General features: G+C 46.9%; 1 protein-coding gene across 2 annotated transcripts in view; it reads right to left on the bottom strand.

Moving 5' to 3' along the window:
• The window catches only part of PRKCE (protein kinase C epsilon), a 412,732-nt gene that overhangs the window by 121,557 nt on the left and 273,736 nt on the right, over positions 1–17,439 (bottom strand). The window contains exons 7-11 of one of the 2 annotated variants that reach the window (XM_087823528.1): positions 14,099–14,241; positions 13,133–13,192; positions 11,627–11,723; positions 8,867–9,066; positions 5,869–6,042 (exon numbers count right to left, since the gene is read on the bottom strand). In XM_087823528.1, coding sequence (XP_087679654.1) covers positions 5,869–6,042; positions 8,867–9,066; positions 11,627–11,723; positions 13,133–13,192; positions 14,099–14,241 — 674 coding nt within the window. The remainder of the gene's footprint in view (positions 1–5,868; positions 6,043–8,866; positions 9,067–11,626; positions 11,724–13,132; positions 13,193–14,098; positions 14,242–17,439) is intronic. The other variant, XM_087823529.1, reaches the window with a different exon arrangement.

The following is a 17,439-nucleotide window of genomic DNA, read 5'->3' as shown; positions in this document are numbered from 1 at the left end:
ACTAGTCAAGTACAGTAGTGAGAAGGGGCGAAATCCTTTCTTCAAATGGTATTCTACTTGGAATACTAACAAGAGAAGCAGCCGAAGGTGGAATCTCTCTGAATGGAGCAGGAGGAGCATGGATGTCCTCTCGTCACCGCGCACCAGGTCTGTGTGTCCAGGAGTGCGTGTGTGCGTGTGTGTGTGTGCGTGTGTGTGCGTGTGTGCGTGTGCGCGCGCACGTGCAAAGGGGAACTCCCAAGGCACCTCCACAAAACCGAATTAGAAAACTACAGCTTAGAAGAATAAATGAATAGTTTAGGAGAATGAGTAATTAACTATACCCCTTACTGGTGAAACAAACATCTACTAGACGAACATAGAGACAGACAAATATAATGTTAAAGGAATGGAAATCTTGTTTATATGATTGTCCTGTGAAATATGTCGATTCTTTACAAATTGTACTCAAGTTTATGTTATAGAAAGAGAAATATAAAGAGAATGAGGCAGTTCTGTGGCACAGAGGCCGATGCCGCCTCTGGGCGTCACTGGGCAGCGGCCTGGTTCACTCTGCTAACACCAGCTGCACAGGAAACGAGAGATGTATTGTCGACCTGCAACCCCAGCGCAGGCCTTCTCCCCAGGAAGCCCTCACACTGCAGAAACTTAGCAATCATTTGGTTGGAGAATATTTATGGCACCCATTTTATAAATAAATATGTGCGAACAGATATGAGTTTTTGAACTGGAATCATACACAGCAACATGTTAAATCATTAAAATCATTCTTATTGTCCTTTTTGTTCTTTCTGAATTTTCCAAAATTTTTACAATTAATCAATAAATATTCTTTGTGATAAAATATTAAATATTATTATTTTTTAAAAGCCAAGGTCAACAGTTTCTGAAGGAAAACAAAGAAATGAGTCCTGGGCACGAGACAGAGGCCAGCATCCCTCACACTGTGGAGCAATAGGCACATTCCTGTGAGGCCAGGAAATAACTACCTTGTTCAACACCAAATCCCTCGGCAGGACGCATGTCGCCCAGGACGCCCATGGCACGGCACACAGTAGGTGCTCACCAAATCCCACAGAACCCAGCCCCTCGGACGCCGTGCTGCTGCAGAAGGTGTGTCCAGAGGAAAGAGACCCATGTTTCATTCGACTGCTTTCCTGGCTCTTTTAGATTTAATCTGACATAATCAACTTTTTTTTTTAACAAAAATCTACCAAAGGCCTAATTTTTTACTTCCTCTTTTTTGTGTTTGTTTTTTCTTTCTTGATTGCTGTTCTTCGGTCAATGGTTAAAATATACATTAGAGTTCCTTAAAACTGCAAGTTTTCCTGAATTATCAACACTCCTCAGCAGTTCTTACCCCATGCTCATACCGATGACTAAAACTCATTTGAAAAATGCGTCCAGTTGCTTTTTAAGGATTTTTCCACCCTGCATTTCCCCCAGGGCAGCGAGGGCGGCCGGCCCAGGGCGACTCCCCAGGAGCGCGCCCGGTTTCCTGCACAGGCCAAGCCCTCCTTGCGCTGGCTTCCCAGGCCTGGTGGGAAATGCCAAAGAGTGGGGGAGGGGGTGACTGGGGGAGATTAATATTAAAGAGGAAAAGTCGTGGATAAATTTATTCAAGTCAGGTTTTATGGGATCCAGTTGGAAGAGATTCACAACAGGGATCATACACAGAATCTAAAAACGCCTGAGAATTTTATTTCCTGTAACTATAAAAACAAAAGCAAAACAAACCTACCACTCAGGGGCTCTCCTATCCCTAGGAGAATGGGAACCCCAAAGGGGCAATTCCTGAAGTCACTCCTCCCCTAAGGCCTGGTTCACCGCCGGTAACTTTCAGAGCCCAGCTGAGCGCCCAGCTCAGCCAAGCAGCCTCCTAGCGTCACCCTCCCCTCTCCACGGGCCAGCATCTGAGCTGCAGATGCAGGAATCTCCTTATTTTGCAAATACCCTGCCTTCCTTCCTCTCCTTCCTTGTTCAGCCATTGTCGTTTCCTTGGAGGAAGCAGCACAAGGAATGAGTTGTGGGTTCTAGCTTTGGAAAAATAATGAAAATGAGATTTCGGGATAAGTTCTAGGTCTCATGAGCCATCTCTTGGCCTATATCCTCTCCCAAGTGCTTCCCATGCTTTAAGGTCCAGGTTAGATTCCACCTCTTCCAGGAAGCCTTCCAAACTACCTCCAGCAGAGCTTCAAAGGAACCACCTAAGTGGCTCCATTAGAAGAGCTACCATGCTATAGAATGTCGCTCTTTGTGTGTCTTTCTCCCCACCAGACAGTAACCTCCATGAGCTTAGTTAGTATCTTTTGAGTGTTGAGCGTTGTAGCCCCAGAATCTAACAGTGTCTGACATGTAACAGATGCTCAATAAATATGTGTACATTCATTGAAATAATTACAGGCCATACTTTTTTTTTCCTAACCAAGAAACATGTATGTATGTATGAAAATATTAAACACTGCTGCTAATTTAACACCATTCATTTAATCATCTGGCACTGTTAAATATGAAAATTTTGGTTTCCCATGCACATCAACAGGTAGTACAATTTCTATAATTCTTTATGGCTATGTCAGTCTTGATAAGCACAATGCCCTTTAAAATAAGAATTATGCCCAAGGTTTTTCAGTTGTAAGAGATAACCTGAGAGAAATGAGGTTGGTCAGAAGTCCTCTATCCCCTTCATCCCATACATTTGGTAGTTAATTAAATACAACTTTATAGCTTTCCCTAGTTGTTTCAGTTTATTCTAGCATCCCAAAGACACACAGCATAGTGAAAACTCAAGTCAAACACTGGTCTAAATTTGATTAAAATTAATATCATTCACTTAAATTTATTGGCCTCTCTGCCTTTTCTCACTAGCCCTAGAAAGCTACCATTTCACTGGCTTTTTTCCTTCCAGATCCCACAGAGAACGATCAGAGTACAATGAGCTCAGGGCAGCTGAGCTTGGCACAGAAAAGGCAAATCCCTCTTTAACTGTAACTCAGTCATTCGTGGGCGGTAGTGACCAGAACTAACCTGTGACCTGACTTCATGACTGATGCCGTCGGTTTGCACAATCGCTGCCCTCAGTCCCACCGGACCTGGTACCCGCACCTCACACAGTTCCAGTGCCGGAGGCAACCTGTGTAGTAAGCAGAAGCTATGTGCGGTCTATCAGGAATTTTCCATGGAGGCTGTTTTGGTCCTTTGAATTGAAACATAAAGGCTCATCTAAAATAACTAAACCTGACTTAACATTACCAATGCTCTGTGTGTCTAAATTAAAGATGGCAAGAGATCTCGATAGGATTGCAACCGGGCCTTCTGTTCCTTAATCATGTTCAGAGTTTTAGTTGAAACCAGGTTCATGGTGGCTCAGATGAATAGACCTTTCTTTTCAGGAAAAGTCAAACTAAAGCAGGACTGAGCTATGGCCACTGAGCCCAGCTCCCATTCCCAGCCCAGTCCTCTCCACCCTTCAGTCCTGGGCTTGAGCTCCTTCCCCTCTGGAGGCACTAAAAGCACCCTCGCCTCCAAGTCCCCTGCTCGGAGCGCCCCACCCACAATGTAACTACGCAATGCTGTCAGCTGCGCCGTTTGCTTACGGAAAGTATTATAACCTCCCCATTCCTTACTGAATATGCCCCTCCACTTGAGAATCATTTTCCTTTTTGCTGATAACCCCACATCCAGCACCCACCTCAAAGTCAGGTGAAAAACAGCTACTCTTTAAAACCATGACTATTGTTGTCATGAAATCAAAAAGTCACATTTTCTAGAAGTTCAGTTTGAGGTGTTTGAAATGACTCTTCCTAACATTCCTTTCATTAGTAAGTGAAGGTCCTCGGGTGAGGTTAAATGTGATTCGCTTTAGGAAAACCAGATGCACATGTATCTGTTGTGCAGAGTGAGGTGTGTGCTGTGTTCTACTGACTAATGGTGGCATGGGACAAAGTTGCCCCAGTAGCTGTGGCTGCCAGACAGTGGCCTGAGGAAGAGTTAGTAAATCTCTGAACCACAGAGGAAAGTCTCTCCCCAGCCTCACCCTCCAGCCACCCAGACCCCAATCTCCACGTCAGTTTGGTTATTATTTTCCATAAAGGAAACCCATGGTGCCACTGAACACCACCTTGTGCTCCAAAAGCTGCCACATGATGAGGAGGGCCGGCCTTGCTATTCTAAAGTGTTCTGAGAAGAACACTGCTGGTCCCTCCTCACCCCCCCTCACTCCCCGAGCGGCAAGGGCAGCTGACCCTCCATGGTGACTTCCCCAGCGGTACCAGGGACACGGGTCTCACAGCCAGACTGGGATGTCAGTGAACACCTAGCAGGGGTGAGGCCCTAGGAAGATGCCATGGGAGATAAAGGAATATCGGATACATTTCTCATTAATCTAGAATTATGCTCAAGTGGGGAAAAGAAGAAAGTTGACCTCGAGATGGATCCTCTATTATCATGTTGGGCTTTGATATACACACAAATGCTCAGGCCCACAAATCTTTGGCGTTACATAACACACATTGAAAACAAGGATAGCCAATATAAGTCCTGTCCTTGATCAGAAAAGAGATTTCCAGATATTCACCTGAGGGATCAGAGGGACTGGAAAAATTCCATTAGATGTGGTTCTCAGTGTGGAAAGGTGGGGAGGAGTCTGGGATCAAATAATTGGGAAATAGCAGATTAAATAAAGCTAATCACTTTTTTTTTCATTGCAGGTTTCCTCAGGGACTTTAATAAGTAAATGTATACTGAGATACTCCAAGAGAGGTCAAGATTGCAGTTTCCAAACTATGGGCCACAGAGTCCTTCATCCTTAGAGTTTCTCAAATGAGGAGGGTTCTGAGAAATACCCTTTGGGAAACAGTGTGGCAAAGAGACTGTAAGTTCCCTGAAGTCAGGGACCATGCCTGGCTCACCACTGTATCTCCAGCACCTGGCACAAGGGAATGATTCAATATAACATAACTAAAAATCTGCCAAGTGACCCAAATGAGTAACGGTTGAATTCTAAGTGGAAAGACTGGCATTCACAATGACATGGAGGTGAGAGGATGCCATGGAGCAAGGACTTGTCTCTCCAGGATGGCGCCCTTCACTGCCTGGGCCCCAATTGGGCACAGGTAAGAGTTTCAGGGGCAGTTGCCTTTGCCTTTTCAAGGAGCCAAGGGTTATAAATCCATAAGGCAACCTAAAAAACTTCAACTGTTTTTTTCCCTAATGAGAGCTTCATAAAGCACGTTGGCATTTCCCTTCCTCACTCAGGATAAGTAACAACTCAATCGGAGGTGAGACTCGGCAACCTGGTTACAGATTATCTTTGTTTCTCTACTGCCACCTTCTGGTTGCAAGGTCCTACGTGATAAATTTAAAATGCCACCCATATCTGCATTTCACTGTGGCATTTTAAGCACTTGTTTACATGCTTTACCTTGCATGACATTATGCAAGTTAGGAGCGGTTAGGGGGGGGCCTTTGCTTTTCATTTGACCTAAAAACAACACAGAGCTTTAGTGATCTGTGTAGAGGCAGCAAGTTACGAGCAGAGCGAGGACTAACCACACCTGTTGGTTTCTCTCAGGAGCAAACACCGGGTTTAGTCATTTGACTTTGTCCAGATACATCCGCAAAGAGTTCTGCGGCTCTCCCACCCCCTCACAAGCACAGCCTTGAGTGGAAAACCCCACGCCTTCAACCAAGAGGATGCCCTTCAAAGGCACCTTGATCTTTTCCAGGGTAAAATCCATCCCACTTCACAAGGCTTTTGAGAAAGAAGGTAGAGGGTCTGGGACTGATTTGTCATCTGAGAGTTAAGGTACCCTATGCCCACCAGCGCTGCCCCAAGACGGTGAGCCCCCAGCTTCCTCCTAAGCATACCTTGGTTTGGAAGCAGCAATAGAGTTGGGTTAGATACGGGTGTTTCCGCGCCAGAGCCAAGATCCGCTTCTCTGTCATGGTGCAGTCAACGTCATCGTCCTGGAGGATGACGTCCTTCTTCAAAACTTTCACAGCATAGACTTCGTCTTTGCCTTTGAGCTCCGCCAACATGACCTGCAATTAATCAACCACTCGGTCAGTGTCTACACGCAGGGGAAGAAACACGAGCCAACGCCCAGCGCTTCAAAACGGACTCCTTTCTCTTTTTATCTATCTGTCTATCATCTATCTATCTATCATCTATCTATCTATCTATCTATCTATCTATCTATCTATCTATCTATCTATCTATCTATCTATCTATCTATCATCTATCATCATCTATCTATCACCTATCATCATCTTTATTGATTTCAGAGAGAGGAAGGGAGGGAGAGAGAGAGAGAGACAAACATCAATGATGAGAGAGTCATTGGTCGGCTGCCTCCTGCACGCCCCCCATTGGGGATGGAGCCCGAACCCCGGGCCTGTGCCCTGACCGGGAATCGAACCCCGATCTCCTGGATCCTAGGTCAATGCTCAACTGACCTGACTCCTTTCTTTCTACCACTTTAAATAGTATGATAGCCTTAAAAATGTTTAGAAAAACTACTCATCCCAATACAGCTGCTACCGTTCATTTATATTTTTCTCTCTAGCACAGTGTCTGGGCAAAGAAAAGTTCAATCGCCTCTGTTAGGTAATTACGCATACATCCATATACACTTGTCATCCTTGCCGCTAGAGTGCAGTAAATATAGTATAGCATTTTTTAACCGAACAGTATTTCATAAGCATTTTTCTACACAGTCTAATAATGATCATGGTTTCTGATAATTCAAGTAACTATATTACAATTTATTTAACCTTTTACCTCCTATTAGACACTTGAGTTACATGAAATTATTAAGTGTTATATAAAAATTGCAGGGAGTATTTATGTACATATAATTTTTTTCCTTTCTTTTGGATCATATCCTCAAGATAGAGCGTTAGAAGTAGGTTATAGGGTTAAATATTTGCACATCCTTTCAAAAAGGATGTACAATATAACCTGCCACTGGCACTGGAGAAGTGCTTTAGTTTCATGGTGATTTACCAACATTGGGTGCTCTCACTTAAAAAGTTATGTTGTTCATGTAATGGGTGTGAAATGTTACCTCAGTGCTGTTTCAACTTGCAATAAGCTTTTTAAATATTTGTTTTTCTAATTAAATTTCTTTTGTGTATTTTCAGTTTCCTCTTACATATTTGTATGAGCTTGGTACATAAATATACTGACAGTTCACTTTCTGCAAAGGTTTTTCTAAATTTGTTTTATAATTTTCTGTTATTTTTTCCTATTAAACAGGATCATTTATCTTTATGTAGTTGAGTCTGCCCCTGTTTCCCTTTGTGGTTTCTTCTATAGTTTTAAAGCTAGGAGTGTGATTCCTTCTCCAGAGAACAAGCGAAGAGTTCTGTTTCTTAAAGTTCTTTTTATCATCTGATATTTTTGCACCCAGTTCCCTATAATGTGACAGCCTTTCTCCCATTCAACAACTAACTCCTCGGTACAGTTCCAAGGTAAGTTGTTAGGACTAAAGAGTAGTAACTCAGCTCAATGAAGGAATTCAGGATGCTAACTTGAAGACCTTTAGCTGCCCACATAAAATGCAAACTCTTTCAAACTGGCTCACTTTGTGGTTTTTCTTAAGAAACAATCTAAATGCTCCAGAGTCATCAAAGTTCCCACCCTGCCCACACACACCATATGGAAACCTGGAGACTTTGAGACTGCTTGTTTCCCATGAATCTTGCTCACAATGAAACCTGCTCACCTCCTAGAGTTAAGGGACAGAGGACTAGGGTCTGCTTCCTACTTAGTCTCTAAAGAATGTGATTACTTCAGCCTTTGCCATTTAAGTAGATCCAGTTACCTTCCTGCAGCATTGATCTCAGACTGAGGTGGGGCAGGTGAGATGGTCCAGGAACCAGGCCCTGTACCCTGGGGGTTCACAGAGCCATTCTCTTAGACTAGAGTGTCTCTGTCCCTTAAGCCTCTTGACCCACAGGCTGACTCATGAGGGCATGTGATCCCTGGGAGGTCCTGAGGCAGGTGCCTGGGCTCCAGGGCAGGGCCTCTCTGCTCCGGGACGTCCTTGAAAGACAACGCCCATCCACTCCCAGGCATGGATTTGCGAAGAGCCAGAGGGCCAAACAGTCAGAGATCACAGCTAAAATGTTAACCAGCTTCCTGGGCTCTTTGCCCTTCCGTTTTCTGAAATGAACAGGAATTATTTTTCCATCTCACCCCCCCTTCAGAATGGTGGCTGCACCAGGAATGCTTTACTTGAGCACCCTCTGCATCTATGCCCCATACCACTGTGTGCGCCTCTGGGGAGCAGGATAGGGAGGATGTCACCAAGGGCAGAAGGCCCTGATCCAAGAAATGAGGTGACTATTCCCATTCTCTTGCCACAAACAAAACGTTTAGTAAGTGCCAGAAAAGTAACTTCCACAGTAACACATGCTAAGATCCGTTTAGAGCCCTAAGTTCACTGAGGGCACGCATTCTGGAGTTCATTTTCAAAGTCTGTGATGAATTAAAACCAGAATTTCAGATGATTCACTGAAGGAGGGAAGAAACATGTTACTATTACCCATAATGAAATGCCAAGCACACGTAAAGTAATTTAAACTTTTCAAAGTGCCTTTGCACCGCTAGGTCACTTGATTCCTGTCCCCAATTGACAAGTGGGCTACACTGAATCCCAAAGAGGTAAAAGTCCCACAGCCAGTTAAGAGCAGAACCCAGCTCCTATCTACTGGACCTCAGGCCACTTCCACTCAATAAGGAAGGAAAATATAACAGACCAGGCTGGGAGGTTCATCGCTTCATCTTACATCACACAAATGAGGGCACAGATGCCACGGGGCAGAGAAAAAACCAGCAGTTCTACCCACAAAGGCCACAGACCTTGCCAAAGCTGCCTTTGCCCAACACTTTGATGAAGTTGAACTCGTCCAGGCCCAAGCGCTTGGCCTGGCCTTGCCGGACTTCACCATTCTCGCCGGGGCTCGCCAGCTGGCCGTCCGTGGATGCCGCCGCCCTGTGCTCCTCCCCTCGGTTGTCAAATGACAAGGCCTTCCGGATGTTGTTTTCAAGTTCTTTCAATTCTAGGGCCAAGGGAGACAAGATATTGCTTTAGTGCACACCCCACGAGCCCTTCCCATGAGGACTCAACTCAGGATTTCACCCCCATGAGCTCGCAGCCCCTTTTTGGCTCATCATAGCAACAGCTCCAGCGTGGCTTCCCCTATGTTCCTTCACTTGCTCTGCACACTTTCACTGGCACCTAACGTACAGCAGGGCCTGGGCATGTACAGGGAAGGCGGACACTATCCAATTATTCTTGGTTAGTGCAGGAATCCCAGCCTTCTCTGGAACCCTGCAGAGACCCAAAGGCCATGGATAACCTTCGAGTTTCCTTTGAAGATCAGAGTAACGACTCCCTGAGAACTGTCTTCACAGTAATCTTGGCCATCAAATTATTTCACCTTCTAAAGGACTTTACTTAGATGGCTTTGTTGCTGTGTTTACTCTAAATACCCATCTCATGCAAGGTTATTTAACAAAACAAACAAGGAGCTTATCTTAACCAAAGAATTGCTTCCCTGAAGTGACATGCTGCAGATGTATCTCAGATGGGGTGGGGATTCTCAGTATTATTTCACAATGGTGAGACTGGAGCGACGCAAGACTGATTTTGAAAACAACATCACCCTGAGGGTGAAGATGCCGGGTGATCCTTTGACCTTTTCTCCTTGAGGAGGCTTTACTGGTTGCTATCAACTCACCAAGACACACATTCCTCTGTGTAGAAATGGGCATCTGAGCATAATCCAATTTTAAGACACTTGTGAACAAAACTGGAATTACAGAAGGGGAACACAGACTCTTAACCTGTGGGAATCGGAATCAGGATGAGCGATCAGGTGCTGCTTGACATAAAGAGATCTTCAGCTTTTTTTCAGAAGACTGAGGCCCATGAGAGCTCAGTCAAGGGACCTGGAGATCTTTCGTAGATCTGGTGTCGGCTCCCCTGAGAAGAGGAGAGCTTCTGAGCCTACTGATAGCCCCCCACCAAATCAGCAGTATCCTATCACATACTCTTAAACTAAGTATAACTTTAGTCTCAGCACAGAGCAAAAAGTCTCAGTTTCCAAGGCAAGTTATTAAATGGATTTTGGAAGATAGAACTTGGGTGTTCAGGGATACTAAAGCTTGAAGAAAATGTCTATGTCCTTACAATGGAGGAAAGAGAAATCATGTCTTATTTCTGTTTTGTAATAAGGCCATGTGTTGCTGAGCGAGTTTTCACATTCTCCCGTGCTCATGTCACTGCTGGTGATACTGGCGCCTGCGTTAACTGGGGACAGAGAGGCCCTGCGAGGTACTGCACCCTGCCACGACTGGACGGCACACTGGGCAGGGGCCAGGCCTAGAAGCCTGGCCACCTCCCCCTTACTTAGGGTCCCCTTACCATAGGACCCCATCTCCTTGAAGTCCCCAAAGGAGGTCTCAGCATAAAAAGGGAAACATGAAAACACCCCCACTGGTCCAGGACGGTGTCTGCTCACCTGAAGGTCACCGAGCATCGTCAGGTGACTCACAAGTGTGTTAAGCCTCTTTTGGAGTGACACACAGTATACACTGCAGGAGTCAGCCAGGGCGGCATGGAGAGACTCAGGCCGATTACTCTGTGGCCTCGGACGGACCGCCCTGCCTCTGCAGCTGTTTTATTTACTCGGGGTAAGAAAAGCTGGGTGGCAGTGATGACCTGCGAGGAGGGTTTGAAGGCACAGACTCTGAGAGTGGGGTCCCTAACCCAGGAGGGGCATAATCTCGCCCTTACCACTGGCCTAGGTCCTGACCTTTGGACAAACCTTTTCAAGCTCTAACTTCCACTTCCCACCCTGTGACATGGGGACAGTAAAGGAGCATAGAGCTGGAGTGAGCATGAAATCTGGGTAATGACTTGAAAAGGGGCTACACAAAATCAGGGCGCTGTAATTCAACACGATTAGTCCTGCTCTGCAGATACGCGCCTCCCTTCCCACTGGCCGCTGCTTTTCACCAGAGGGGAAGGTTGGGAATGCGTAAGTCCCTCCTCAGCCTTACCACTCTGGCTGCAGATCAGAAACCTCTGATCACTCTAACTTACCGCTATGGGGAAGGAGACGGCCTGAGCTGAGCTGCAGAGGAGAGTGAGGCCCAGGGCTGGCGTCCTGCCCACTGCCTGCAGCCTCTTCCCCAGCTTCGCCCTATCCCCAGCCACCCACCCTGGCCACTCCTGCCCTGATCTCAGGTTTTGGGTGAGAGGCTTAGAGTCTAGAGGAACAAAATCAAACTAAGCTGAGCGATGCTGACAGGCCTGGAGGCAGACAGTGGGGCTAAGTGGTAAGAAAAGGGGCTGTATCCCTCCCTCTCCTACACCCAGAACCAGGGAAAAAGACCCCACAGCCTCAAAGTGCTCCTCCTCCCTTACTCAGGCCTGGAAAGGATCTAAGGCAAACAGGTATTCAGTGCCTTGCAGAGCTTAAGAACAGCTAATGAGTCAACAGGGCCACCGGCAGTTTCAGATGACGTAAGGCCAGACTTGGGCAGGGAGGCCTCAGCTCCTGGAACCTCCAGTGACCAGGCTCAGAGACAAAGAAGCAAATCCGAGGGTCTCACCCTGGTCACAAGGGGAGGTGGGTGCTGACTTGGACCGATCTTCCTCAGAAGGTGAGCTTCCAGAAGCAGGCTGCGGGGACTCCGCACCGGCGAGGAGCTAGAGGGGGGGAGACGGGAGAGAGACATCAGAAGGGCGGGCGGCCAGCTTCCCTGAGGTCAAAGCTTCACAGTCCCACACCCGCACCAGAGGGGCTCCTGGGGCACAGGGACACTTCTGAACTGATAGTCCAAATGCACAGTCTCGAGGTTTTCTTTGTGGTTTCATTTGCCAATTAGAGGGAAGGAAACAAGAGACTTCAGTTTGTTCAATTATTATTCATTCTGTCCAAATACAACTGACCTTTCCAAGCACAGCTCAAGCACACCCACTTCCATAAAATCTCCCTCGCCTGTCCAGGCACCCAAAGCAATGTGACGCTTCCTGTCCTAGCACCAGCTTGGCATTTACTCATCTCGTGTTCAGCTTTCATTAATATCTGTATGTGTATGTTGTGTGGGGCTCTCTACTTAGGTAGACTAGTGGTTTCCTGCAGTATGGTATTAGTATTGCCCCTGGTGACTTACAGAAAATGCTACGCATAATAGACGCCCAGTAAATACTTTCAGATGTACTGATATTTGTTGGCAAAGTTTATTTTAACAGAACACTCCCAGTGAACTCTAGTTTCTACACAAATGGTGGCATATCCATTTTCAGTTCGATTAAAGTCAGAGGTTTGGACTAAGAGACCACAAGCACTTCTGTTCCCTTTTCCTCGCAGCCTACCAACTGTGTGCGCACGTCCTTTCTGGGGATGGACTGACTACTTGCCAGGGGCAATATGAAGGGAACACAAGCTCCAGCAAGCCTGACACCCCTGAAAAAAAGCCCTGTTAGCTTCTGACCAAGGGCAACTGTCTCCCATCCTCTCATACAAACTTGAGCTTCTTTTTAGTTCAGTTGGCTTTTTCCAGCTTTTGCACTGGAAGCATTGCAGCAATAAAAATAACAGGACTGAGCTCCCTTAGGCTTCTACTCTGCTTCTGCCTGAATTTCTCCAGGTTGGCCTCTTACCACCAGGTTCCCCAAATTCAAGGCATTATAGCCCATGTGAATATGGGGGAGAAGGCAGGTGCTGAGTTTTCTTTTAAATGCTTCATGACAATAAAGATTCTGTCTCAATTGGAAAAATACCCATGTCTTCTGAAAATGGCTCTCTCTAGAGCTCATCGACGTGTGTGCGTCCAACACTGTCCTCCCAAGGAGTTTCCATAACCTGCCTCTCCAGTGGGGCCCTAGCACTCTCGGGCGCTGACATTCGGCTTGCAATTTCAACGCCTTGGTCAATAACTTAAGTCCTGTTTCAACCCCTGGGATGTAGAGAGCTGAGAAGAGCCACCAGAAGTATGGAATATCGTCACAGTTAACCATTAAAATAGGCTTCATTTCTGCAACCCTTGCAAAACAGCTTTGTTGATTGGGAAGGGAGAGAAGAAACAGTTTAAGAAAATGAAAACAATCCACACCTTCCCATTCAAGGGAGAAGGCTCTTCTGAGAGGCACCAGGGAAAAGGCATGGGCAGCTTCTAAAACGAGAAGGGAAACACAGAGCCCTTCAGAAGGCATTTTACAGCAAAATTTACAAGAAACATTTAGGAGCAAGGCCTGGAGAGGCACCCAGAGCTAGACCTGCTTTTCCAGTAAAAGCCTGAGGATGCCTGAGGCTGGGCAATGAGGGCCGCGGCCCACCCGCCTCCACCAGGATTTCCTGCCTGGCTGAGTTGGTTCTGATTTCGTCGCAACTTCCTTTTTCGAAGATCGCTTACGTTTTCTAGGTGAGCAGCCAAGGATAAAGAGGGCCTTTGAACAAAACGCTGTGGCTGCCTTGAGCTCTACTCCCATCTGTGGGCCCTGACTTACCAAAGCGACATTTTAGCAAATGGATCTCTTCCGACTGACATTCAGAATGTCATGAGGAGAGAGACAGGGCTTTGGTCTCCAAAGAGAAGCCCCGAGGCTTCATGTCTTGGGGCATTAACAATGTCCCTGGGGCCGCCGAGTGCCGGCCCGACCACGGATCTGCTTGGCTTGCTCCCTAGGAAAGAATGTGGCTCCAGCTCTTCACCCCTTTATCGTCTCATCACAGGGACAGGAGGCGAAGTTCAAACACGAGCATCGCTTTCATGCGGTTCTGCAGGCAGACTCGGCTCCTTCCCTGCCTAGAGCCGCCCTGCTCTTTCTAGAGGCGATTCCAAAGTCCTCCTCTCAAGGTTTACGTTCCCCCGAGGAACTAACACTTGAGGTCTGCTCGGCCCCCCCTCTGGGACCGAAGGAGACTAATGTTACCTGCCTGCCTCTGGTTTTTCAAGCATGTGCTGCTTTGAGCGCAGTGTCGCAGGCCAGCAGCCCGGTGACCTCACTCCCAGGCACTCCCAGGGGCCGGCGCAGAGACGCGGGCCCCGGAGCTCCAGAACACGGCCGGGCAGCGTTACCTTTTTCCTCCTCTGGCCGCTGTTGGTGATTTTGTCGGGAGTGACGCCCAGGTCAGCCAGCACCTTGGCGATTCCTCTGGCGTCCACGCCGCAGTTGGGGGCCACGTTGGTCTCGCAGCGGCGGTGAACGTTCATCTTGCAGACTGTAAGGAGACACGGGAAGAAACTCCACAGTGCTCACGGCCTGCAACTCTACCTGCTTGTGGTTGTTTTCTGATTATAAAAGTGCTACATGTTCATTTGAGAGGATTTGGAAAATACAGGAAGACGAAAAGAGAAAAATAAAAAATCACCCAGCATCCCATCACAGAACTAAAATCATCCGTCAAGCTACTACGACACGGATAACCACCGTTTATCGATGAAATAAATGTCACATTTACATTTCCTTCCAGGGACTAGAACACTGACTGTAGAAGAACTTAATTGGTTTATCTGAAGCAAAGTTCATGTGGATTGTGAACCCAAAGGGGTGGCATGTACACAGTCCACCCTATTACGCTGAGAGGAGCAATATTACCCCGAGAGGAATGCTCCGGTTGGAGCCTATTAAGGTGCTCGGCTGAAAATGAGGAGACTGAATGAGGTGACCTCCAAGGCGCCTTTCAAATCTAAAATCCAGTTTCATCGGAACAAAGGCCACACTGGAATGTCTTCATCACGCCCACATCCCTTAGTTGTCCTTGTCTCGGACATCAAAGGAGAAAACAAACCCTTCTGGTTTCCAGTCCAGCTTGGAAGTAGCTGCTCTGCACTAACAAGTAAAAAGCTGAACAAATTGCAAAATCAACTCTTCTAGGATTGATCAGAGAAGTAAGGTCACAGGGCAAAGCGCCGCCCCCCAAATGGGAGAGAGAGGTCACTACAGGGAATCAGAACAGAAACTCCCCACGGCAACCCTGCAGGAACAACCGCCGGGGGTTGTTCTGAACTGAAAATCTGAACTGACGTTGCCAAATCGCTGGAGTCTCAGAGAGGACAAGTCTGAGGGTCAAAAACCCTAGGGCCCCCCAGGGGCTCTGCACTTTTGTGAGTTTTACCTCTAGGAGTTCGACCAGATTCGAATAGTGAATACTGGGGGCAGCGGTTAGGTGGGGTGGTGGGGGTGGAATCCCCATATGCTTCTGGCAGGAGAAAAAAAGAAACTATTTGAAACACTCCAGGGTACCCCAGAGCCTAAACTATTGGGGGAAGGAAAATACCCCAAACCAGCCTGCTCTAGCAGTCCTGTCCCACCTACGAGGGTAGGAAAACCTGAACTTACGGAGTTCACAGTCTAGAGGCACAGGATCTAATCACAGGACCACAGAGCCTTCCCTTCCCCACATCCAACCACCGCATTGCTAAAGGCCTACTTACTGCAGCGCCTAATAACCAGCACATCGTGTCTGGCTATCAAGAAAAAATTACAAGGCATACGCTAAAAAAGGCAAAAACCATGATTTGAAGAGACAGATCAAACATCAGAACCAGAACCAGGCATGGCAGGGATGCTGGGGGGATCAGACTAGGAATTTAAAACAACTACAGTCAATATGCTGCGGGCTCTGACCACTAGGTAGACAGCATGTAAAAACAATGGGCAATGTGAGCAAGAGGTTGACATTCTAAGAAAGAATCAAAAGGAAATGCTAGAGGTCAAAACACTGTAGCAGATAGAAGAACGCCCCGGGTGGGTGGGCCACTAGAATGGACATAGCTGAGGAAAGAACGTCTGAACTTGAAGATATGTCAGTAGGAACTTCCAAACAGAAAAGAGAAAAAAGCCCTGAAAAAACAGAACAGAATACCTAGGAACTATGGGACAACTATAAAAGGCATAACATGTCATGGGAATACCGAGAGGAGAAGGAGAGAAAGGAACAGAAGAAATATGTGAGGCAAAAATGACTGAGAATGTCCTTGAATTAATGTCAGGCACTGAACCACATCGATGTTTCTCTCTCTCTCCCTTTCCCTTCTTCTCTCTCTAAAAAATCAATAAAACATTAAAAAAAACACACTCAACTAGATGTTGTCTACAAGAAATGCACTTGCATTGTAAGACAATCTAGATTAAAATTAAAGGCATGAAGAAACATATACCACGCTAACACTAATTTTTTAAAAAGCAGGAGTAGCTATATTAATTCCAGACAGCGAGGGCTTCGGAGCAAGGGAAGTTATCAGGGATGACAAAGGGCTTAAAGGGCGCAGTCGCTTTGGAAGACAGCTTGGTAGTTTCATATGAAACGAAACACACTCTTAGCATGAAAACTTATTTCCACACAAAAACCTGCACAGGGACGTTTGCAGCACTTTTATTCATAATTGCCAAAACTCGTAAGCAACCTAGATGTCCTTCAGTAGGTGAATGAATACACGGTGGTGCATTCATACAGTGGAATATCATTCAGCACTAAAAATAAGTTAGCTGTTAAACCACGAAAAGGTGAGGGAATTTTAAATGCATATTACTAAGTGAAAGAAACTGATATAACTTATATAGTCTGTGATCCCCATTATATGACATTCTGTAAAACTATAGAGACAGTAACAGGACCAGTGGTCGCTAGGGGTTAGGGAGGAGGCAGGGAACAACGGGCAGAGCACAGAGGATTGGAGGGCAGTGAAACTCTCTGTATGACACTATAATGGTGGTCGTCATGATACATTTGTCCACACTCATGAAATGCACAACAGTGAGCCCCGGTGTAAGCTGAGTGATAAGGACGTGTCAGTGTAACGAATGCACCGCCCTAGTGGGGATGCTGCTGGCGGGGAGGCTGTCTGTGTGGGGGGCTGGAGGGTACAGGGGGACATTTCTATGCCTTCCCTTCCATTCTGCTGTGAAACAAAACTGCTCTAAAACCAGTCTATTCATACACACATCTGTTTCTGGAATGAAGCCAGGCAGGATGGCCAGCCCGCCTGCTGGTCCTGCATGGCTTGGTCACTGGCCTGGAGGGAGAAACAGCTCAGACACCGCCTCCGGCACCCAACCCAGGCTTGAAGAGTTCAACAGAACCACAGGCGGGGGCAGGGGCTGGGGGTGCTGGTGGGACGGGGCTTCAGAAAATATAAACAAACAAGAAAGCTCCACAACAGCCTGGCCATGGAGCCGACTCCATTACCTGGCTATTACTAATGGAATCTGCAAATCCACAGACCCGGCAAGGACTCCAGGCAACAGCACTGGGTTCTGAACTCTCTACCCTACGCTCCTCAGCAACAGCTACCCTTTGACACTCAGTTCGCTGCACCTGCGCCTGCCCCCCCCCCCATCCTATTCTTTCTTTCATTAGGCCACTGGGCGAATTTCTCAGGAAGGCAGCTTGTGTCGTAACTTAACCGATGGCGCC

Source organism: Miniopterus natalensis, chromosome 13 (assembly GCF_054644295.1).
Source record: "Miniopterus natalensis isolate mMinNat1 chromosome 13, mMinNat1.hap1, whole genome shotgun sequence".
Classification (NCBI taxonomy): Eukaryota; Metazoa; Chordata; class Mammalia; order Chiroptera; family Miniopteridae; genus Miniopterus; species Miniopterus natalensis.
The sequence above is the reverse complement of the archived record's forward strand: the minus strand, read 5'-3'. Positions and strand labels throughout refer to the sequence as shown.